This window comes from Buteo buteo, chromosome 27, assembly GCF_964188355.1.
Source record: "Buteo buteo chromosome 27, bButBut1.hap1.1, whole genome shotgun sequence".
NCBI classification, from domain to species: domain Eukaryota; kingdom Metazoa; phylum Chordata; class Aves; order Accipitriformes; family Accipitridae; genus Buteo; species Buteo buteo.
In genome coordinates this window covers 6,377,964-6,401,777 of record NC_134197.1, presented here as the reverse complement: position 1 = coordinate 6,401,777, position 23,814 = coordinate 6,377,964, and the positions used below count along the sequence as shown (strand labels likewise).

At 47.0% G+C, this 23,814-nt stretch overlaps 1 protein-coding gene across 2 annotated transcripts in view; it reads right to left on the bottom strand.

Moving 5' to 3' along the window:
- Window positions 1–23,281, bottom strand: part of INTS1 (integrator complex subunit 1) — a 29,940-nt gene extending 6,659 nt beyond the window's left edge. The window contains exons 1-37 of one of the 2 annotated variants that reach the window (XM_075058412.1): window positions 23,195–23,281; window positions 22,798–23,088; window positions 22,033–22,229; window positions 21,673–21,810; window positions 20,757–20,916; window positions 20,293–20,398; window positions 19,822–20,008; window positions 19,538–19,683; window positions 19,090–19,231; window positions 18,560–18,736; window positions 18,199–18,307; window positions 17,488–17,608; window positions 16,740–16,817; window positions 15,451–15,608; window positions 14,169–14,265; window positions 13,689–13,780; window positions 13,294–13,354; window positions 12,710–12,907; window positions 12,321–12,450; window positions 11,954–12,133; window positions 11,714–11,863; window positions 10,960–11,139; window positions 10,666–10,770; window positions 9,630–9,797; window positions 9,160–9,271; window positions 8,543–8,704; window positions 7,186–7,332; window positions 6,684–6,782; window positions 6,179–6,303; window positions 5,221–5,475; window positions 4,360–4,519; window positions 3,608–3,748; window positions 3,017–3,197; window positions 2,809–2,932; window positions 2,167–2,285; window positions 1,015–1,102; window positions 165–391 (exon numbers count right to left, since the gene is read on the bottom strand). In XM_075058412.1, coding sequence (XP_074914513.1) covers window positions 165–391; window positions 1,015–1,102; window positions 2,167–2,285; window positions 2,809–2,932; window positions 3,017–3,197; window positions 3,608–3,748; window positions 4,360–4,519; window positions 5,221–5,475; window positions 6,179–6,303; window positions 6,684–6,782; window positions 7,186–7,332; window positions 8,543–8,704; window positions 9,160–9,271; window positions 9,630–9,797; window positions 10,666–10,770; window positions 10,960–11,139; window positions 11,714–11,863; window positions 11,954–12,133; window positions 12,321–12,450; window positions 12,710–12,907; window positions 13,294–13,354; window positions 13,689–13,780; window positions 14,169–14,265; window positions 15,451–15,608; window positions 16,740–16,817; window positions 17,488–17,608; window positions 18,199–18,307; window positions 18,560–18,736; window positions 19,090–19,231; window positions 19,538–19,683; window positions 19,822–20,008; window positions 20,293–20,398; window positions 20,757–20,916; window positions 21,673–21,810; window positions 22,033–22,229; window positions 22,798–23,088; window positions 23,195–23,252 — 5,369 coding nt within the window. In that variant the 5' untranslated portion in view covers window positions 23,253–23,281. The remainder of the gene's footprint in view (window positions 1–164; window positions 392–1,014; window positions 1,103–2,166; window positions 2,286–2,808; window positions 2,933–3,016; window positions 3,198–3,607; window positions 3,749–4,359; window positions 4,520–5,220; window positions 5,476–6,178; window positions 6,304–6,683; window positions 6,783–7,185; window positions 7,333–8,542; window positions 8,705–9,159; window positions 9,272–9,629; window positions 9,798–10,665; window positions 10,771–10,959; window positions 11,140–11,713; window positions 11,864–11,953; window positions 12,134–12,320; window positions 12,451–12,709; window positions 12,908–13,293; window positions 13,355–13,688; window positions 13,781–14,168; window positions 14,266–15,450; window positions 15,609–16,739; window positions 16,818–17,487; window positions 17,609–18,198; window positions 18,308–18,559; window positions 18,737–19,089; window positions 19,232–19,537; window positions 19,684–19,821; window positions 20,009–20,292; window positions 20,399–20,756; window positions 20,917–21,672; window positions 21,811–22,032; window positions 22,230–22,797; window positions 23,089–23,194) is intronic. The other variant, XM_075058413.1, reaches the window with a different exon arrangement.
- Window positions 23,282–23,814: the final 533 nt, after the last annotated feature.

Below are 23,814 nucleotides of genomic sequence, written 5' to 3'. Positions count from 1 at the left end.
ACTTATTACCCCAAACCTCTGGGAGGATAGCATGCACTTTTCATAAAGACTCTGGAACACAATATTCTTAATGAAGACACACTGGCAAGTCTCACTGTTACCTGACTGCCCATGCCCAAGTAACTACAATTACAGCAGACAGTGCTCCCCATTTGCAACCCCACCTGCTTCCCCACTGCTGGATGCAGCTGGTCAGATACTCCGTTACTTTTTTGATGCTCTCAAGGTCCCCATGAGAACAACTGAGCAACAAAGGCAGTCGAGACTGGATGAGTGTGCAGGAGGCCTCTTCAGTGTTCTGGTATCTGGTTTCTGCTTCAGCCAGGATCAGCTCCACCATGCTGATCAATTCTGATGCCTTTAGGTGGAGCACGAATTCCTCACGGCGCTTCTGTAATGCAAGAGAACACTGAAAATGAACCCACACTGAATCCCTAGATCCTTAGTTCCTTCTAGTCACACCTTCCCCAACTGGAATAGAACGTCTCTTAGAACTAGACTTAAGAACTGCCCCATATCTAGAGCTCTGAAAGCAGCCCTAAATGAAACCTCTTTACCCCTCCTCTACTTCTGAGCTCATTTACTTCCATCCCAGCATGTGTGATGGGTCAGAAACCACAATTCAGTCAACAAACCAAAGAAATTCTTCTGCGGAGAAGAGATGCAATCCCCTTTTCTTTGTAAAATGGGAACCATCCCATACTGGGTTTTAGCTTGCTCACCACTGTAGCCTTGTACCTAGATCTTTAAGAGACATTGTGGCAATTGCTGCAGAGGAAATGCCAAGTGGGCAAACTTATGTGTGTTCATATCAGCTTTTTGGGCTCAAAATTGCCACTGTAATATGTAACATAGCAGAGCAGCTAAGTAACCAGCTGAGGTACAGGCAGGAAAATTGGCATGCTGCACCTGTGTCACTCCAGCCACCTCTTGGCCATAGAAAAATAAGGCATTGTGAAAGCATTGCCTTTCACTCCCATCCAGAGAGGAATCTTGGAAGAACTGAACGACTACCTGAGGAGTTCTTTGGTCCCTTCCCTGCCAGATCCGAGGAATGTGAATACAGGCCCACAAGAAATCCAGGGATGCAGTTGGGTCAAACCTGCCAGAAGACAAAAGAAGGCAGATTTGCAATTAGAGTCAACACAGCCCTTGGGCAGCACACAAACACATGGTAGCGTCTCTAAACATCATGAGTACTGTGAAGAAAGAAACATCTGCAAATGCAAAAATAGGATCCATTAAGTCCTAAGAAGGGGTTTGGTTCTGTTCCCAGATTATGACTAAATATTTGTTGCAATAAGCACAGCACAGGGTATAGAGCTGAACAAATGGCATTCAGCAAGAGTGTGGCAGCTACACAGAGTCTTGCACCACAAGGTCAGAAGTCGGTCATCAACACAAACAATTGGTACAATCAGACCAGTGACCTTACTGTCCCAGTGTACAGAACATCCTATCCTGGCTGTTATCCTGGATTGCAGAAATTCATGAAATTGTTAGTGAACACGAGTTCCATAATAAAATAATAAGAAAACTGAAATACTACCAGCTTTAGAAGTATTGCTAGTTTAGTCATGTCCTGAATTACTACTATTAGGTGTTAGCATTTCCTGGTCCATAAGCATAACAGGTTTAAGCAAGACACTACTACAGTGGCACTTCAGTATTTGAGAGCAATGTACAGAAGCTGAGAGCTAGGGCTGCTCCAGAGATCCTGAGAGCCTGATGCCAGGAAGGGGGTTAGAAAAAGACTGGTAATGGAGTTTAGTACAACCAAAAGATCCAGCAGAGCCTGCCCAGGTACAGAGACTGCCGTCAGTTCGCTATCCAAGCCATCTTGCAAACCCCATGTTCATAAAGATTATCAACAAGGGCAATGCTAGATGGATTACCCAGCGATTAGCACTTCCTGTTTTGAACACAGCCAAATCTTTATGTGCTGCTTCCATCAAACAGCAGGTAATATTTATATCAAGGTACACAAATCAGCATGACTGAAATCAGCATCCTTCTCACAAAGCCTGTTTTTGGCTGGGTTACATCTCCTGGCAGATGCACCATGGAACGCAGCAGCTCTTGTTCTCAGCTTCTGCTTGTTTTTTCTTAGACACAACGAGTTGCCCAACAAAAAACTCCTTGCTAGGCCTGAAAAACAAGACTCACCTTTGCTCCTGGTTTCTGCAAAGCAGAAGCCTGATACACTGGTGCAGCGTGGTCCAGCTGGACTGGTGAGTCAGAAGAGCCAAGAGATACGGGCGGAAGGAGGGCACCTGGGACCCTGCCTGAAAGGACCAAATAAGGAAGAGATGTAATAAACAGATCCTTGCTGTGAGGTGGATGTAGGAGATACTACATATATTACGGAAGGATGACGATCCAGGCAGGCAGACAGCACAGAATACAACACATGGATTTAGGATTTGAACTGTAGCACTTTCTAACAGAACACAGCATCAGCCGTTTCTTAGCTTCGGCATAGCACTTCTGGGCAAGCTATTTATCTGTCTGCAAAAATACCAGTGAAAACACAGCTGGCTTGGCTGTTATGGGACTATGTTGTATCTGTAATGCACTTTGAAGTCCTGAAAAGAGCACAGCTGAGGAAATATAGAGATAAGATGAAACATAAGCGTTGCACTGAGAAGGATGCACCAGAATTCCCCTACTAGTCAGCCTGTACTGCTCTGGAACTGGTATAGCAACATGTGGCAAAACACAGAACTACCCCTTCCCTGTTTCCAGTGCAGGTCACTACCCCAGAAAGGTGGTTTCAGCACAGTAGTTCCTCTACCCAATAACTCTTACTTTGTTCCAGGAGAACAGTAGCTTCTGCTGAAGATCAGGGCAGCTGCTGATCACCTCTGGGTCCAACATCTCCAGCCAGTCATTAAGAAGGCCAGAGGAGGGCCCTAGCCAAGCTGCTTCAGTACTGAGGAGAAAACAAAGGCAGCATCAGTGGTGATGTCGTGAACCCTGACCTACCAGTGAATTCCCACCATTGCCTGCAACTCACCTGCAACTGTCCAGCTCCTTCTTCACTGGAGTTTCTTCTTTGTCTTGGAGCAACAAGGAGCTCACCACAGCAATTGGTTTCATGGCAGGAAACCTGGCAGTGGTCTCAACAGTAGCTGAGAAGAGGACTGTCAGGAGTTCCTCCAAGTACGGAGAGTGAGTTTCAATCAGACCTTGAAGGACTAGCAGAGGGAGAAAATGTCACTCATTAAATTCAGGATGTGGTGAGAGCTATGGAACCTTATAAGAGTGTATCATGAAGGCAATCAGTCCAGCATTCCTGAAAGCCTGGTTCAGTAAGGAACAGGGAAGCCATTTTTATCTGGAATAGTAGGCTTCCATTTCTCATTTTGTAAGCAGAAACCAGCAGTTTGCCAAGAGACTTAATCCCAGCCCCAGATCAGTTTATAAACCCACATACCAGTGCAGGGGAAAGAGATGATACAAGATAGGACCAAGTTTAGATCAATTCACATTTTCTGATCCAGGCAGAAGGCAGCTTCCCACAGCCTGCACAGTAGGCACTCCCTTGCTGGGCTGGAAGTTCAACCTGCTGCTGCAACAGGGAAGGAGAGCAGAAGGACAGCCATACCTTTGCTGATGAGATCCGGCTCCACATTACACTTCTCTCCTGATTTCAGGGTTGCAATGATGGCACGTACCGTGGAGCTGATCAAGTCAGGGTCATGACGGAAAGTCAGAGCTTCTGTGAGGTGCAAGAAGCCACCTCGAACTGCAAAGAAATCACAGCATTGGCATCACAGGGCCAAGCCAGAGCCCACATCAGGCTTCCCTTCTACAGATGCCCCATGTAGCTCCAGGGAACAATTACTCAAACATACAAACACACTACACTACTGCCATTTTATTCCCACCAAAACCCTTGACAGCTCTTCTCCATGTTACAGGGACATGTGGCTAAGAGAAAACTATATAACCACAAACCCATTTCCATGCCTAAGCTCTTGGTTATAGACTCCTTCTCCCAACAGATGGCAGATGATAAACAACTCTATAAGTGACCTTGTTCCAGAGGTATTCTTGCACGCTCACCTTTCAGGACTACAGCTAGCACAGAATTCCTGGCCTGAGCAATTGGAAATTTTCCCTGAAAGATCTGCTGTGCTTGGTGAGATGCTACCAGGTATGTACTGCAAACCTTCAGAGCTAAGTCACTTGTTTGCATCCTCAGAGAGTTTATAAAAACCTCTCTTCGCTACTCCTAAGCGTACCTCTCTAAAAGGCAGCCCACCGCAGTTTCTGCTCTAGGTGCAATTTTGTTTCTGTCCCTTTCTTGTCCCACTTTGTGCACTCTGAGTCACATAAGCTGCACAATGCCCGTACCATCACTGATCCTGTGCCTTGAGGAGTACTGCACAGCAAAGGCCTTCAGCTGAGCACGCAGAGGACCATCTTCCACTGCAGGGTTCTCCAACCACTGCAGCATCTGCATGAGGACTTTGAAGAAGAGCGAGGAGAAGGCAGTGTCTTGTGGCATGCAGCGCTGGGGAGTGCAGCAAAAGAGACTTGCTTATACATACTTCAAGAATACAACAAAGATAGCAGGAAAGGTGCAGATAATGGCACATACTGCCAAGGATACATAGAACACACCTACTCTGATGGACCATAGCTCACTCAAATGAAGGCAGCAGCTTCTAGGGTACAAATGCAAGGCAGAAGACTCAGTTGCGCCCACAATACCTCTCCTAGCATAACTAAGGGTAACTTTGTGCCTTCTTTCATCATGATGAAAGGAATGAGATATTTCACTGGATAAATCTCAGTCTGCTCTCATGATTTCTTTAAGGAATTACAGACTTCAGCCCTCAAGTTGTCCCAAATGCCCTGGCTTGCAAGACATGTCCATGCTACAAACCAGCACAGACTAGAGATCCCAAAACCAACAGAGACCCACAGCTGCAAATCCACAGCGCTGCACAGTTACCAGACTAGGTAAGGTACACCTAACCCTGCACGTAAGCCCCAATTCTCAGCAGTGCTATGCTAATGTGGCCAGCCTGCATCCAGATGCTTATGTCCAGGCAACCTGAGTCCCTCTGTGTCATGCTCCCCAGGCTCCATTTCCAGCATTACACAGGTAGAGGGTCTGCACATAGCAGAGCAGATGCACTGCAGACCTCCTGCTTCCTCCTCACCCCTCTTTGTTAAATGCTACAAAGATTCTCATCTTACACCACTCACCTGATACTGGTACAACTGGCGCATCAGTGGGCAGGAGATGAAGTGGTTACGATGCATTGCCATCACCAACGCACCGCTGTGTGGCGAGTTCATCAGTGCAGCTACTGCCTGGAGAAGTCGTGCTGTGATCCCAGTCACCTGTGTGTTCCCTTGGCGGATGCGAGCCAGTTCCTGCCCCAGGGCCTGCTGCAATGCCAGGGCAAGCGGGCGCAGGTTTGAATTCTGCCATCGTGGGTCTGGATTTAGTGGGAAAAGCTGGTAGGATACAGAAGGGAGTAAGTTTATGAGAGAAAATGAAAGGACTTGCTATACCATAAACATCCTCAGGCAGAGGACTGATTTACCTTGTACAATTATACTGACTGTGGGCTAACTGGAACCTTCTGATACAGCTTTTTCAGTATTTTAGCGCCTGCTACAGGAACATACGCAGCATCTATGCAACCCCAACATGACTATCAACACTGATACTGTGGGAGAATCACTATACTACCCAAATACAGGCAACCAACTTGGCCAATTAACTCCCTGTAGGCTCCTTCTGGAGTCAACGGACAGAGGGAGGCTCTGCAAGCAGACAAGCCAGAGTACAAATGCTATTTGCACACAGCTTTTCTGCCAAGGCCCTGCAAGCATTTCACAAATCCTCCATCCACTGCTGAGAGGAAAAGCACTATACACAGAACAAACAAGGTACAGGGACGGTAACATGCTAGTAGGCACTGACAGTATTACGCATGATCAAAAGCCACATCATGTTCAAACTACAAGAAAAAAATCCTTCCAGTATCAATTTCACCAGGGTGTAATGGCGCAGCCTCATTGCATGCAGGGCTTTCATAGTTATTGCTTGCAAACACTGCAGGAGGAAGGGGTCGGAAGATGCAAGTATAAGAGAAACGGATTCTGTAAAGCTGCTGCAGGGAAGCAGCTGATCAGCTAGAGGTTATACCAGTACCTGCAGAAAGATGCCTGCCAGATCATCTTCTGGGCCCAGAACCCGGACCTGGCTTAAGGCCCGGATTCGGTTCTGGCCTTGAGAGTTCTCAGGACTAGATTTTGACCTTGCAGTCTCAGCGCTGTCTGCAAGAGGAATAAAAGAAAAGAGAGAAAAATGCTATTATGGTAGCTAGCTAGCATCTGGAGCCCCAACACTGAATCACCTTCAGCTTTACAGTCTCTAACTACTGAGGAATTCAGCAGCTTTTCTCTCGAGGTCAAGCAAAACCTATTTTTCCATATCACTCAACAACTCATTGTAGTAAACTCTAAAAGTATTGGAATGTCTCCCTTTGCCAGGAGTGGAAAACTCTAGCAAGGACTGGTGTCTAACTGTAACTTGCTGATATATTGCAGCACAACCCTTTTGAAGACAGCTCTTGCTGTCCCCTCTCAACAGCAATGGAGGAAAAAAGGTTGGAAGATGACGGGTATTCAGAAGTTCAGGCTATCCCAGGCAGTACCTCGGCGGGCTGGTAAAGAGGCAGTGAGCAGGGAGTGGAAAGTCTGGCCTCCTGTCGCTCCTCTCTCATGCTGAACCTCCACAAGGTGAGCCATGTAGTCTGAAAAACAAAAAAATATGAACACTTCATCATCTCGCCCTCTTTAGTAAAGCACGACAGAATTGATTGCTGTTCGTACAGCTCCCACAGTGAAGAGAATCTGATGTTCCTATGGACTTTGTAAACACGATGCTTTTAAGCCTTGTTTCTTTTACAAGGTAGCCTCCAAATTACTTTTTAGACTCTCTACAATCCAATCCACAAAATCCTCCTCTATTTCAGGAAATACAGCCAAGGGCCATCCAGACAAGCTCTAGGGAGGTGTCTACAGTGACAACAAGCTGCCAAAGCAGCCTGTGCACAGTTTGCTAAACTAGTTTGGATTTTTCCAAGCCACAGGAGATACTTGTGAAAAGTGTTCAAGAAAGTCAAATGCCTAGCCAGCTTCATATGAAACTCTTACTCTTGTCCATGATGTTCTGCTCCAGCGTCTGTGGGTCATGAGATACTGCCTGATCCAGATACTGCAGAAGTTTGCTCATGCTGGAAACTGGGATTCCAAAGGACTGAACAAAGAGAAGCAGCTGCTGCGGCTCCAGGTCCTGCAGGGCTGAAATATACAAACATCAAGTCCTCAGACCTCTGAATTGCCCACAGAGGGTAATCTTTATTACTTGATCTTTGTGTTTTTGGCTGGACCAACAGTGACACATTAATGACAGGGGTGCAGAGAGCCTGAAGCCAGAAGTCTGACAGCTGCCTACTATATTTTCTTTCCTCTGCACATCATTGCCTTCTTATTGCATCTTCCAGTTAATTCACTCACTGGCTAATTTGATCTTCTGTTTAATTTGATCAAAACCTCAGGAACCCAATAATTCGTATTAAAAAATAACTTCCACCCTACCTGTTGATGGCTGCAGGCAGGAATTATTGAATAATTCAATCACTGGCTATAGAGAGCTGTCATTTAATTAGCAAGAAAGGGACGAAAGCTCTGAATACCAAGAAGAAAAAGAGGACTGATGAGCCGTGCAAGGACAAAACTAACTACAGGTATAGCTTACATCCTTCAGACACTGCTTTCCACATTGCAAGCACAGCATGCATGCCCTCTGGAACCAGTGCTGTCCCTGTTGTCTGGCAACTGCATAGCTTAGTTCAATCTGAATTGTTGTAACAAAGACGGGATTCCAATTCAGAGTCTCCCATTTTGTTTAAAATACACAGAAAACGCAATATCCATACAGACTCACTCCCCTACTTTAAAATTAATAGTGACTGCATATAAAAGCTAGCAAGATTCAGCACTTGGATCAGAGTGGGAGGAACTGCCTTCCATACTGCAGTAAGGAGCCCTACCAAAGGCCCTGACCTCCTCTTCAGTCTCAGCTTTCACTGAGTTCTGCTCTTAATGCTGTGGGGATTAACCTGTGGGGTCTGATGGTTAGCGAGGTTGTATACCTTCTCAAAACCTTGGTACATGAACTACACATCATGGCTGAGCAGGGAATCACCCTGGAGCATCCCACAACATTCCCTGCCCAGAACCAGCTCATATTCTGTACATCTGTTTGACAGCCCTACGGGACATAGCAAAGAATCTATTGTATGTTTAGATTGTGACTGTCACAAAATCCAGAGACATACTGCTTTCTAAATCCAAGCTGCCTGCTCAGCTGCAGCATCTGCAGTGACTGATGGCCCCACCCAAAGGCATCCAAGTAGGATGGCTGGGCACACAGAGGACTTGAGCAGGGAAGCCTCTCCCTTTCCTTTCAGGAGGGTCTGAAACACCAACAAACATCCCACAGGCTCACCTGCATCCACAAGACGTGGGACCTCAGAGCGGATCATACGCAGCTTTAGCCAGTCGGGGAGCAGCAGAGCCTCCTCTGAGGTGTCAACCAGAAAAGCAGTAGGAAGGGGCTTTTTCTCCGGGAACCATATATCCAGTAAGGTATAAAAATCACCATCCCCTGCTTAAGAGTGGATACAAAATTTATCTCCCATGTCCATAAGCACCTAGAACACCCTGCCCTTCTCTATACAAATCAATACACCAGAACACTTTATTGTTCAATGGTCAGACACAACTTGGGAATAAACAATATCAAGTGGAAATGTGAACTATGTGTCTGAGTGCCCAGTTCTCACACTACAGTAAGTCTGAGTCCTTCTTGTTTAGCAGGGAGGCACACCCCATCATTTTAATATTTCCTCCTGTCTGCAAAAGGCAAAAAAATAAGCCTGCAAATCCTTCATTCTGTGCAACAATATTCTGACAGATCTTACAGCTACAAACAAGTACTGCAAGGTACAAGCCTGTGAGTAGAATGATTAACATCAGCCTGACCTCTTAGGAGATGGCAGATAGAGGAAAGGCTCTCTGTATTGTCCATGACCCCTTGAATAAATCTAAGCACACTTCACTAACCTTGAGGTGGCCCTAGTGTCAGAAGAATAACCATGGCATGAACCACAAGGATGTGCATAGTGGCTGTTTCCCCACTAGTCCAACGAAGGAACACCTGATCCTGGGACTCTGACTGGAAAAAGGCAGGAAAAAGACAGGATTAACAAAAGTGTGGAGAGAAAGGAGAATGAGATCTGTGAGATACAGGTGAAAGGAGAACATGAGAATGAACAAATTTAGTCAGATCAAAGTTCCACCTAGCCCAATATCTCCAACACTGGCCACAAAAGATACTCAAGGAAAAGTTAAAAAAGCGTTTTACATACACACACACTTGGCTCTGATATTATGCCAACATCCAGTTATTTTCAGATCAGGGAATTCTTGAGTCAGACATGATTTATACATACTTAGTAATCCACAAAGGGCTTCTCTTTTGTTAACTTGTCCAGTTTCTTTTACCTGCTTAAGAAACGCAGGGAGGCACTCACCCAGCTGTACACCTCCTCGCCCTCCTTACTCTGCCGCATGCGTTTGATGTAGCGAGAAAAGATGGAGAGAAGAGCAACAAGCACTGCATCTGATTCAGCACAGTATGAGAGCTTCGAGAAGAGGTGAGACATGATGGTAGAGCGCTCCACTATGAGTCGGGCTACATCCTGCAAGGCAAAAAGATCCGTGAAGTCTTTACTGAACAACACAGCCGGGTCCTCCTGTTTCATTGTGTCACGTTCTCCAGTTTCCATCATCAGCCCAGTTAACACCACTCTGGAGATCAAGGTGTAGAGTCAGGAGTAGAACTGTCATAACAGGGAAAATGCCAGTGCTTTGCATGTATCTTATGATACCTTACAGTGTCCCCAGCTGTAGCACAGCTGCATTCTGATGCATCCCATTACAAAGTGAGCATTTACCTAGTAAAAATCTGCATATCTGTCAAGAAACAGATCTGCTGACTCTTATAATTTAACCTTCTCCACGTATCTAAATAGATCTATCGAAGCAGAAGGAGCATATGAGCCTTAAAAGCAATGAAAAAAGCACCCAGAGATAGAAAAATGAAATAAATCATTGTTTAAAAAAAATTGCCCAAACCTTTTTAAAAAATAAAAAAAATCAGAAATCTAATGTTGGTTACAGGAGAGTGCATATCCCACCACTAAGGTTCCTGACTTCCCATTCTCTCCCCAGATACATGTGACAGCAGGTTTAGCACCTGCTTACTTGTGAAACACTGCCGTGTGGTGGGATTTCTTTCAAACCACTATCCACTCTTGCATTCCCCATACCATCTGAGATGGGCTGCTGGACTAGAGGTTATTGCTCTGATATCATTTCACGATATGAAACCAAAGATACAGGTTGCCTTCCAACACATACGCAGAAACACAAACACGCAGTTATCAGATTCACATGCTCCCCAAAACCTCATCCTGCTGCTACAGCAAGTCACGTGCCTACCACTGCCCTGAGACATGCCAGGTCTCCCCCATGCAATCCCTCTGTCCTAGCAACCTGGCTTCTCACCAGAGCAAGGTCATTGTGCTGTCCCTGCTCCTCCACTGGGGCATGCTGGGAGAGGTACACCAGATAAGCACTGATGGTCTGTGGGTCTGTCTCCATGTGGATGGCCTAGAATAAGAATTCCTCTCATTAGAAATCAGGATTTAATGAAAAGAAGCATCAACATAAGAAAAATTCTTCTGCAAGCATATAAACATGTTGATATCACACCCACATGCAGTTTGCTCAGATTTGTTTTAGCATGAGTAGGACAAAGAATAAGCTGGTCACTTACCCCTTCCAGCTACTAACACCTACCTGTTGCAAGGCAAGAGCTGTTGTTGCTCTAACACTGTCAAACAGGGGCAGCCTTGGGAGGTCTCTCAGCAGCCACTGATATCCCTGCAGCAGTTCAGAATCGCCAGAGTCTTCTTCCATGGGGTGATCTTTCTCCTCTCCATCACGCAGTCCCCCTTCTGACAGCACCAGAGACAGGCCCTGCAGAAGTCACACGGACACAGCTGTTGCATTTGAACCCATAGCTGGACCACTAGTTTCACACTAGTGAATATAATAGAAACAAGCTTCAAACATCATGGAACGATCCAAATGCAGCACACAACAGGTTTCATATATAATGTGTTTGCTTGACAGCTACCCTGCTTGAAGTTTCAGTCTTCTCTAAGCATAAGCTTTGAGCTCTGCAATTCTGCTTGCCTTGACTATGATCTAGAGCACCAGACACTCACTCATTTACATTCCCCACAGACAACAGCTGCTGCCAATTACTCCACGTAGCACATGATCTGCTGAGTCTACACCTGAACTTCACAGGAAACATAGCAAAATCCAGCTCTATCTTAAGAAAAGTACTACTTGGCTGTTGAACAAAGAAGGCTTCTGAGCAGCAGGGAGTAGAAGTGTATTTGATGGGGTTTGGAGATTGAGACAAGTTACTGAAGAAGGATGACATGAAACAATTTCACTGTGCTGGCTCCGGACTCATGAGAATCTAGGACTCTGCCCTCAGCTTCTGACAAACCCTAGTCAAGAAGATTTTAATTCTGCTCACCTTCATGGCCAGGACCCGTGAGGCCACCTGGGAGGAACTCAGGCGTCGTAGGAAATAGTCAAGCACCTCGCAGGTTGTCTGCTCATCTGCTTTGGGACCCAACAGCAAGTCTTGCAACCGTCCAAGCAACTGCCTTTGTTTCTGTTGTCTCTGTGGAGCGAGAAGTTGGCCATTCCAGTGAAATCAAATCTGGGATGCACAGAAAGTAGGTAACAGAAGTGATCCCCAGAGACTATTCACCTGGCGTTTCTTGGCACGCTGCTCCTTACTCTCGCCCTCCTCCTCTTCTTCACCTGAGGTCGACTCATCAGCAGCATCATGAAGCAGGAACTCACAAAGGCACTGCACAGGTAGGACATCCAAGGAGCCCTCGCTGGACTGAACCAGATCTGCCAGCCATGGCATTGACTGTGATGAGGCCTAAGAAGCAGGAGAATAGCAATGCAATATCAGCAGAACATAGATGCTGCACACTGACCATTTAATTCCTGAGCAGTATACCACCTTCCCCTGCATCTTACTTAGCTTCCTTTTGACCCTCACTCTGCTCAAGTTTCAGAGACAAGGGGTCAGATCCCAACATAGTTAAGCCATCAAGGGAGCCCACCTGTCTTTGAATGATGTTGAGAAGAAAGTCAGGATGACGACTGCGACACAGGAGGTGGCCCAAGCGAAGTGACTGGTTCAGGCTTTTCACCTGCTCCAGGACATGTGGTGGAGGTCTGCGTGGGGGGCCCCTGTGAGAGAAGCAAGAAGTTATCCACAGCCAGACATACTTTCACTCTGGTGTTGATAAGGATCAGCCAGTTCAGTCGTGCATGAGGGCCACATGCAGGTGGCAACAGAAGGACAAAGACCAAATGTGACACACATCCCATGGGCTACCAAATCTCAGGGCTCTTCTTGCCCACATCAACCACCTTATGAGCAGTAGGGTTTCCCGACTAGCATTAACTGGGATTTCACGATAGTGCCAGACTGCAGAAGGCTACTTACTGAGGGTCCAGACTTGTCAGCTGGGACAGCAAGAGGCTGCTGCTCTCTGTAATCGTTTGTTTTGTGGATGCAGCAGCCAGATGACCCTCAAATGCAAGAATCTCCTGTTTTTCTCTCTGGGAGATCTGAAGTTCACGATTAATCATCTCTGTGCGCGTCTCCTCATCCGTCAAGGTACATTGAGGATAGGAATAATTACTGAGAAAATAAGTTAAAAAAGGAAATGGTTATCTTGGCCTATTCAAAAATCACAAACCACAGTCAGAAAGTCCCCAGGACCTCGGCTCCATTAGGCAACTTATTAAAAACAAGGCAGCTTCCCAACAGGGCCAGGGAGACCGAGACCTTTTCAGCAAGGCACATCACAGTCATCCCTCCCTTTTTCTCAGCTTTACTCCCCTGCTTATAATATTTCTGTTGGGGGAAGGCACCTTTCCCACTCAAACTGCAGCATTACTGCCAGCCAGCTTATTTTACACCAAGGAGTGTAAAGGAAAGGAAGGAGCCGGCTGGCACAAACCTCATTCAGAAATATGTGTTTTCGGTGGTCTGTTTGATTTATGTAGGGATTTAAGCATACTAACTTGGTCATGACCATCTCCATGAGCATCTTTAGAGAGGGGTACTCCTCCCATGCAGCCAGACCTGCAGCAGAGAAGGGCAATCAGGAATACAGGAAAAAAAGTGAAGGTCTTTATATATATATATATTCTTACACACTCTAAGATTGGGAGACACACAACAAACTCACTTTGGAACAGCTCAACACACTCAGAGCACAGACAACGCCATTCCGGCCACATGCCGGTCCACATCTGTGCACTGCGTATTTTTGCACACACAGGGAATACGCAGTTAATTAACTGCTATTATCTCACCAACCCAGCACATGCCTTGAACACAGGCAACCAGACTTAGCAGAAAGCACCTTGGCCAGTTTTTGCAGCAGAATAGTATCCTGAGAAATGTCCACACTCACCAATATTTTCAGGATTGAATGCAGCCACTACAAGCAGGAGAGGCCAGGCTTTCCAGTAGAGAGTAGAAATAGCTAGATTGGGAGGCTGGTACCTGCAAAAGCATCAACAGTTACAAGTGGTCAGATTTGGTTACTTAAGCCCATCTGAAGACTGCTTTTCTCCTTAATCATGCACTGGTTAGATTCAGCCACATCAGTTCAGTGGTTCATAAAAAAAAGAATACTCTCTCAGGAGGGACAGCAGGGTTCAGCTGAAAATTTCTAGAGCAGAAAGGTGAGAGTGCTTGCAGAGGATATGACTCAGGTCTTAATTGCTCTAGAGAAATTCCCACCTGAACATGACATTGCAAAGGTTTCCTCATGATTTTGTTATTACAAACTAATAGGGAAAAGCATCTTAAAATCTGTGAGCTAGGATTGTTAGTCACAAGCTGAAAATGAGCTAGATCACAACAAGATTGTCTAGGTGATAAGCCTTACCCTGGGGGTAGCTGGATATTCTCTGGATGGTGATAAGTGCACAGATTTAAGACGGCATCGATCAGCTGGATTCTTTCTACCCTCAGGACCTCGACATCTGGAGGAGAAGAAGAAAAGACTAAGCAAGTTATTGACCTGTCTACCTGGCTGAAAGTCCTTCAAGAAAAGCATCACAGTATAAGAAAAATTTTACTTCAAGCAACTATGTTATTGTGGGCTTGTTCTCATGATATTACAGGAACAAAAACCCAACAACACTTAAAAAAAGCTACAAGTCAATATATAAGGATATCGAGCTTTTCAGGTGCAATTTGGTTTAAATTCTTAAGGGCAGTTTTTTTCCCAAATGCATCCAATATGATACCTGTATCTTTTCCAGATCTCAGATACACTCCTTCAGGTAAGCAGTGAATCTGCTCAGAAGTTCTGGGGCTCAGAGGAACTAAAAATGCATTTCAACTTTGTTGCAAGTTTTCAGACTCGCTCTAACTTAACTCTGAGTCTTCCACCATTTGAAATGGCTCAGCATTTAAAGTGCTATACTGAGAGGCTGGGCACATTTTCACAGGATATTCAACAGCAAAGTCTAGCTTATTCCACTTGCACTGATCAGATCTGGATTAGACTTTTCTATTAACCAGTCAGCACTAAGAGCACATAAGATGCTTTAGAATCAAACTCTGACAACCCCCTCAACTTTGACACAAACACATATAGCTCAACTGAATGGACATACTCTCCAAGGATGCAGGAATTCGGACAAATGCTGAATGAATTCATAAAAGGGGTAAGAGTTAAAGCTGCTTTAGTAACTGCTATTCTGTAACAGTGTTTGAAAAAAGGAATTGGGAGGAGCATACAATACATAGATTAATTACTTTAACTTCCAATCCTTTTGTTTCTGCCTGGCCTAAAAATTTCTATTCATTTTACAGCATGTATAAAGGACTAAATTCAATTTAAAAATGCTAACTCAAAACTTTGGGTGGTTATTCACAGTCCTTCATCCTCAACACAACCAATAATTTCCCAAACACTCCATGACAGAAAATTAGTAACAGGGAGAAACAGTAGAAGAAAATAAGAAGCTTCTCTAGTGACACAGCAACAGCAGTATCTGTCTGGCTTTAAGCCAAATGCTTAGCCATCATGACTAAAACATGCTTTAAGCGGTGCAAAGGCTCTTTGGTACATGGTAGGAGCCACGCCAGCCCTAGGTGGCAATAAGAGGACACGCAGACAGAAGGAACTGCTTGCTGGCTGGAGCTTTGTGCTGTCTTACCATCTGCTTGCACAGCCGCAGCCCGCTTCACCAAGTGGTCAGCAAGCTCCATGGCATCCGCAGGGCCAAGAGGAAGGTCCCGCGACAAACCAATCACAAGGATCCGCATCAGTGTGTCTTCAAGGATGGGCACCTCAGAGCAGAGGCGAAGGAAGAAGCTGCGTGAGACATGAGACATCAATCACGCTTTTTTTGACAGCAACGTGAGGGTTCCTGAAACCCGCCACAGACCCTAGAACTTATCTGAGCAGAGGACAAATCACAACTTAGTTTACAACCCTTTGCCTGGTCTCCAGCTCCAAATGCAACTACCTGAAACAAATTGTTTTATGGGAATATTGCTCGCATTGCCTTGTACCTCTATACTTCAGCCTGCTTGAGTGTGCTGGTTTTGGCTGGGGTAGAGTTCATTTTCTCCATAGTAGCTGGTATGGGGCTATGTTTTGGATTTGTGCTGGAAACAGTATTGATAATACAGGGATGTTTTCATTATTGCTGAGCAGTGCTCACACAGAGTCAAGGCCTTTTCTGCTTCTCAGACCACCCCACTCGCGAGTAGGCTGGGGGTACACAAGAAGTAGGGAGGGGACACAGCTGGGACAGCTGACCCCAAATGATCAAAGGGATATTCCAGACCATATGACATCACACTCAGCATGTAAAGCTGGGGGAAGAAAGAGGAAGGGGCAGGAGGGGGACATTCAGAGTTACAGCGTTTGTCTTCCCAAGTAACCGTTACACGTGCTGGAGCCCTGCTTTCTCGGAGATGGCTGAACCCCTGCCTGCCAATGGGAAGTAGGGAATTAATTCCTTGCTTTGCTTGCATGCACAGCTTTTGCTTTACCTATTAAACTGTCTTTATTTCAACCCACAAGATTTCTCACTTTTACCTTTCTGATTCTCTCCCCCATCCCACTGGGGGGGAGTGAGCGAGCGGCTATGTGGTACTTCGTTGCTGGCTGGGGTTAAACCATGACATTGAGTCTGAGCTGCCTAACGTTACCCCAGTAAACCATACAGTGCAGGGCTGCCGTTCTTATAGTTACAGCATCAAGATACAGAACAGCTTGGCACAGGGAACAGGAGTGAAGGAGGAAGAGGAACAGATGGAGAATGGTGCAACATCCCTCAATTTTAAGGCAATGTAACAGATTAACAAAATCTAAGTACAGTTCCAAGCCTTTCCAACACAGAGCTATATAAGGAACACCAGAAAACATCCTATTCCTCTGCCTCCAGCTACAGCAGCTCCACGCCTGTACCCAGCTACAGGTGGGGCACGCACTCACTTGCGGTCACTCTCAGGGGGCCAGTTGTCCCATTTATAGTAGGTTTCTGGCTGTTCTGTGAAGAGCACCTTGTGGAGGCTGTAGAGATGAAGACAACAGTAAATACCACCCATGCGAAGCTCAAGAACACATTCAGAGTCCAGTCTCCCCAGTATCCTGCTAATGCTTGCCATCCTACACATGAAGGATCCTCCTCAGATAAGCTAGTGTAGCAAAAGTAACAACATGAATTGTAACATAGAGGACTATACAGTATGGGCATTGGCCTTTTATACTTTCAGTAATATATCTCGCTTACTATTAATTCTGGCTTGACCTGCCTCAGTAATGCCTTGTACCAGACCCCAGGATACAACCTGTCCTCCAGGGGCAGGCAGAGAAGACAGCACCATCTATGGAGCCTTCAACCGTACAGCCTGAAAGAGGACATCAGACAAAAGAACAGCAAGGGCTCCACAGGGATCATGCCTGGTCAGGTAACAGGAAAATCCCTACTGGGTGGACCCAAATAATACAAATCGGAAATATTTTCCATTATTGTCTATATCTGGTAAGAGGATGCATCTGAAGGAATTCCGGAGAGGGAGACAGTCCTAGCCTGAATCCTGCTAAAACAGTTTCTGCTCCCTGTCTGATAAGGGGAGAGAAATCCAACCAAACCCTGGCATATGCATGGTTTTTCATATGTCATACACTGTTGGGAAAGGGACTGGTTATGCACAGCAGATTACCAGGCTGACTCTCTTACCAGTGCACATAGTCCTTTGGAGCCAGCTTGCTGATAGATGGAACAACCGTATGAAGCCACCAGACAGCATCTCTTTGGATAGCAGCAATTTGGTTCTGGAAAGAGCGCAGCACTTCCAGGTCTGAAAAACAGTCAGGTTACAAACTACACAAGTATCAAGAGCCCCATCAGGAGTCAAGCAGGAGATAGTGGCTGTTTGAAGAGCAGATAATAACCAGGGCTCTGAATCATCAACAGTAAACTGGGAAGAGGTATATCGGACAGCCTTGAGCATCCCAGCACTGACAATACGTGTACTTTGCTTTCTGACATGTGCTGCAACAAAACGCTGAGATGTAGCGCGGACAAATTAGTGCTGTGAGAAGACAACAGCTGGGCAGTTGCTTCAGTGCCACCCCAAAGGCCTGTCTTCTCAGCATTAGGTACTTGGTAATCCTTACAGCTGCCCCTCCAGGCTTGAGGCCTCGCTATACACAGTTCCCTTTCCCCAGCCTCTCAACCACTTCCATAGATATAAAAATCACCCAGCCATGCAAACGCCACATCTCCCAACTCTGTCAGTCTCATAATGATAGCAAGCACCCCCATGCCTTTATTCAGAATGGGGGCTTATACCCCCTCCTAACCCTAGCTGCAATGTTCCCCCAGCCTTAGGGGGAGATATCTACCAAGCTGCCCATCTTCAGAGGGAACCTAGGTTGTTCTGCTTACTCTTTTTCTCTCCTTTGTCCCAAGCAATTCCAGCCTCCTTCACCTGGGCTGTAATGCCAAGCATCATGGAGACAGCCAGCAGATCAGTTATGTGGATGACAAATCGCTCCTTAACAAAAAACAAACAGAGTGAGTTGAATCAGCAATACCCAAAGCTGCCTTCTGGAAAAGCGTTTTGTCATCAAAAATTACAGTCATGGATGTTTGGAAATGGGATAGGGGAGTGCTGCTATGAGACACACAAATACCGACTCATTCAGATAACAAAGAGCAAAAGAAAGAATGGCCAGGAAAACAGATATAGAAGAGCCCAGTACACCACTACTACATCCAGCAGCACAAGGGTCAAAGAAAGTGGTACCTTGAATTCCATTTCTGCATACTGGGCTTCCTTCCGTTCCTGCATAAGACCCAGACAGAAGGCCTGGAAGTTGATCTCATGTTTTGTCTGTTTGATGATCTCTCGCAGCAGAGCCCGTGAAGCCCGCAGGTAATCATCCTTAGTAGTCAAAAGATCCTGGAACACCATTGCTAGGTACTGAAGCCATACAGAAGGAGAAAACTTTCAGTGCATTGTAATGTATCTGCATCCACAAAATAAAAAGACACAAGGAAACAATGCTGGTGGTATGCCTGTCCTTCAGACCCCCGGGGAGCTATAATGTTTCTCTCACGAAATTTCATTACCACCAGGTTGGTCACCCAGAATGCGGGAGTTAGAAAATGCCCCTGCACGTTTATTCCTAACAAGTGCAATAACAGAATTTCAAAACAGTATGATACAGATCACACAGTTATCCAGGAAAAAGATTTCATTTGAGCCTCAATTCAACTGAATCTCTCAAGTGGGGTTCTGGGGTCACCGTCAGTCACGCAAGACACTACACCTACCTTTGGAGCTTGCTCTGAGCTATGCTGAAGCACAGTATACAGGATCTGCATATTGTTGGGATTTCTTGCATTTGATAGTTCATTGAAAATCACAAACTTAATTGTGGTGCCCAGGTTATCCCTGTGCGCATTCAGCAGCTCTCTGCAAGGGAAGACCAGAGATATCAGAGCTGAAGTTCCATTGCAGCTAGACCCACTGTTTTGATTTCTCTTTGAAGTATTTAACACAAAAAAGTGAAGAGGATGGAGCAGCACATATGTCCAGCAATATCAAGGGATTACTGGAAGTCTTCCAGGCCAATGAAATTCATTTAAATGTTACACAGAACACTCTGTGGTCCAAGCTGGTATTTAAAACCACTATGCAGAGACACTGAAACCGTCAAGGCCCTGGGCACATCTTCTAGAATGTTTTCTCTTCCTGTCACAGACCTGGTCACTCACTCACCTGACACACAGCATGTAGTGGTTGAGAAGGACTTTTGGCTTGAGACGAATTTTGATCAGGTTGGAAATAACTTCCATGTCCTCTGAGCTGTGGGTGTTGCAGTTCATACAGACTGACATCAGCAAGTCCTGAGCTGGCTTGGTCAACTGCAGAGGAAGAGCAGAAAGGCTACAGCCACTTGCCATCACAGATCAGAAACACAGCTGGCATATAGTATGCAGCCCTCCTGGCTGGATTCCAGACCAGATCCAGAAAAGTTGTGCTTCAACAGCTTCTATCCTTACCTTTGGATTCTGCAGCCACATCTCCAGCCTCTGCACAGCCATCTGCCGCACCTCTTTGTAGCCACAGGTTGCCGTCAGCAGTCGAAGGAGGTTCCTGGAGACATTGTCCATTGGCTGGCGCCGGTTGAGTTGGTCCCGCAGCATGTCTAGGACGTATTCCTCCACACTCTCTGCGAGGTCATCATACCTGGGCCACACAAACTGCATTTATTCACTTCCACAGAACCTGGCGTGGTCACACTTTGTCGTGTCCAGAGATCAGCATCCTTTCTTGTTTGTGGTATGCATTACAAACAAACAAAATCTACTCTTTTCTCCTGGCATCAGTTTTATCTGATGTTCAACATCCTCTAGCAATTGCCACGGGACAGCTAGTGCAGGGAGAAAACTCCCTGCTGCAGCTTTGCAGAAGTGGGTGAGCACAGACCAATCTGCCACATGGCTACGTTGGGAGAGTAAGAGGCACTGTACCTGGGCATGAGCTGGCCCTCCTGCTCCGGGCTCATTTTCTCCTCTGCAATCAGCAGCTCACTCTGGCTGTCTTCCTCCTCCGTCATGGAAGGGTGTGGGCTACTCCCTAAGACAGACCAGCACACAGTATGCTTCATGAGACAATTCCTCTTCCTAGAGATCACTCACTCATGCTCTTATGGGTTCAGCTTCTTTCAAGGATCCCCTTCAGCAAAACTGAAGGAGGCCACAACTAGTCACTTCCTCACACTGTATCACACTCAGGCACATCTACAAATTTCTTTCACTGCCTGCCCTCAAACATTCCCTAGAAATGAAAGAGCCCCAGAGAAAGGAAAAGCAATGCCTGGAACTCAAAGGCTGGTCTATGCGACTACATACAGTAACAAACTATTCTCACCAGTCAATAAGCTCACCGGGCTCCATCCTCTCCCCACCCCTTCATTCCTGCTTCATCTTCTTACCAGCACTAAGGTCCCCTCCGCTACGTCCAACTTCTCCATGCAAGAGCATGCTCTTAGGAGGCATCTTTGTGTTAAAAGCTGTTTGGATATTATCCACAAATGTCTTGCAATGAGGGCTGTCCACCCAGATGCGCTCCCCAAGGGAGTCCTCAATGTAAACCTGAAGAAGAGAACACAAGCCATGCTCAAGCCTTTTTTTTTTTCCTCTGGTTAATTAAGAGTATTTGTGAGCTTCTCCAGTTTTTATTTATTTTCAATATACAGTTGCAAAGTAGGAAACTAGCATAACCATTGCATGGATGAAAAACAGACCAGATGACTGCGGGCAAGTCACATAAGAGCAAAAAACGAAACCATCACATCCCAAGCTCTACTGGGCACCGATCCTCTCAAGCAACAAAGCTGATTAAGCTTTAGCAAAGATTTTACAACTTCTACCACCAAAATATAGAAGCTGGTCTTTAAAAGCTTAGACTTTTTAAATTAATGGGCTGCTTTAATCCCTACAGACAAACTAGAAAGTGAGAAGTCTCTGTGACACATATCAATACAGATTGTTGAAGGCATCTCAGAAAAGAGCAGAGCATAAGGCAAAAAAAGGCAAAGGAGGCCACAGCATTTCAACAGCCAGTAGAGATTTTTGGGTTTTTTTTTTGTTTTTTTTTTTTAAAAAAAAAAGGACTCCGGTTTTCTCCCTTATCAATACAGTATGGGCCCAAGTCTCCAGTTTCTGCCTCCTCCAGCTGCATTCCCCACACTGGGCAACAGGCCACTGGATAGCCCCTTCTCCTGCAGCGGGAATAAATTATCTGCTGCTATCCTACCCCAACATATGCACATTTCCCAACGCCAGCCAGTTTTAGCCAGCGTGCCCACCAACGCCTCAGTCCAGCAGAAGCACCCCTGGTTCAACAACCTTGACAAAGATCTCTGGCCAGTTCTCATCCTCTTCATAAGCTGCCATAAGAAGGTTGCAGGCCAAGACAGACACAAGGCTATTCCCTTTGGCTTTGAAATTGATGGAGGCATCTCTTCGGAGTAGGCTGCACAGTGCCTGGAATATCGTCCACAAGAAATAAAATAATAATTGAACCATCTAGCAAGAAACCATATAGAAGAGTTTTAGAAAAAGAAATACGAATTGCAGTAGCTTGCCAGAGAGGTATGGTATTTGCAAAGACACGCTCTGGCCTGAGAGAAACTGCAACTACGTTTGCAAGTTGGCAGCAACAATACCTCAGTAAGCCCAAGAGTCCCAACAAGGCAGATCCCTCACCTCGATAACCCCTTCAGTGGCAAATATGTTTGGTTTGATTTTTGCCAAGTACATGAGGCTCAGGTACAGCGTGGTATCAGGTTTGGCTCTGTTCATTTTCAGCTGCTTCACGGCTCCACACAGCACCCCCTCAATACGGTCGTCATTGCCTTCTGCCTCTGCTGCCTCAATTTCATCCAGCAGCACCGTGGGGACAACTGCAATCATCAACACACAGGCATCAGCTGTTACCCTCACGCGAAATAACCTGCCCCAAAATGCTAGCAGTGCCAGTCACCAGGAAAGCAAAGCGTGGACCAGCTCCCCTTTAGCTCCTGCAATGGCTTTTCCCTACCCAATTGCTATTAAAAGTTCTGGTTTACACCTAACAATACCCCTTGCTTATTTTTTGGTTGGTCTGCTCTAATATACTCCTCTGCAAATATGTCAAACACCAGAAAATGGAGTGACGCTTCAAAAAGCAAGCAACGCTTAGACCCAGAGTCTGCTAAAGAAAGACATGAATAAAATACCACAATGCAGACTCAGAGGTTTCCTCAGGGAGTCTTTCAGACGCTGCTATTAAACAGCTCTCAGGCAGGATGAACACAACCCAACGCCAACAAGATTGGAGACAAAACCGTGACTTTGGCCTTAAGGACAGCACATACGCATTAGTTTGTGGGCTTCAAGAAAGGCTCCTGGGCAGGAGCTCTAGGGAATGGTAAACTGAAGTTTGCATCCTCGCTCACCTTCTCTGCAGGAGCACATCGAGGCCTCACCTACCTTCGATCGGGATGACAGATGGCTCCTTGATGGAAGGTGAAATGGCTCGCTTCTCCGCCACGGCCGCCTCTGCCAGACGCCCCAGGGCACTGAGAGGAGGCGTAGAGGAGAGCTTGGGGCGCTTGGTCAAGCCGGTCAGCCCCGCCGGACCCGCTAAGGAGGCGGCCGCGTCCCGTTTGCGCTCGGAGGGCAGCCCGGGGGCCGCCGGCTTCAGCAGGGTGACGGCGGTTTTGCCCTCGCCGCTCTGCCCCTTGGAGCCCAGCGCGATGAAGTCTCCCGGCGGTGGATGCGCTGCAAGGGGACAAGGGGCAGACGTGACACCACCGGCCCGCGGCGACCGGACCCGGACCCGGATCCCCTCCCCAGGCGAGGCAGCCACCAACCCGCCAGGACTCACCGGAGGGCTTGGGCACGGCGCTGGGCCGCCGCACGGCGGCCGCCTTCGGCCGGTTCATGGTGCCGCTGAGCACGGGCCGCCGCCGCCGCCGCCACCCGGAAGCGGAAATCCCCCCACCGCGCCCCGCCTCCGAAGGTGGAAGCGAAGGGCGCGCGCTCCCGCCGCCGGGCCGCGGCGGCACCTCCCGCCCCGCCCCGTCGGACAGCGCCCCCTGGTGGCGGGAGGGCGCGGCGCGGGAGGCAGTGACCCCCCCCCACCACGGGGGGGCTGGAGTGGGGGGGGAACTGCACCCCGGGGTGGGATGTGGGGGGAGATGGGGGGGGCTGGGGTCAGGGAGAGGGTTGGGGGCGTGGGGGGGCTTTGGGGGGAGGCTGAGGACAGGGAGGGACGGGGGGGGCTGGAGGGGCTTAGATTGGGGGGCTGTTTTGTGGCACTGGGATCGGGGGGGGGGTCTCTGGGATCAGAGAGGAGCTTGGGTTGGGGCTGAAACTGAGCAGCTGAGATTGGGGGGGTGAAATCAGCAGGGCTGAGATCAAGGACTGAAATTGGGGGGCCCCACAGCAACCGGCCACCCCCCAATCCCCCCATTCCCCCCTCCATGCCACCAGCCCCATCCCCAC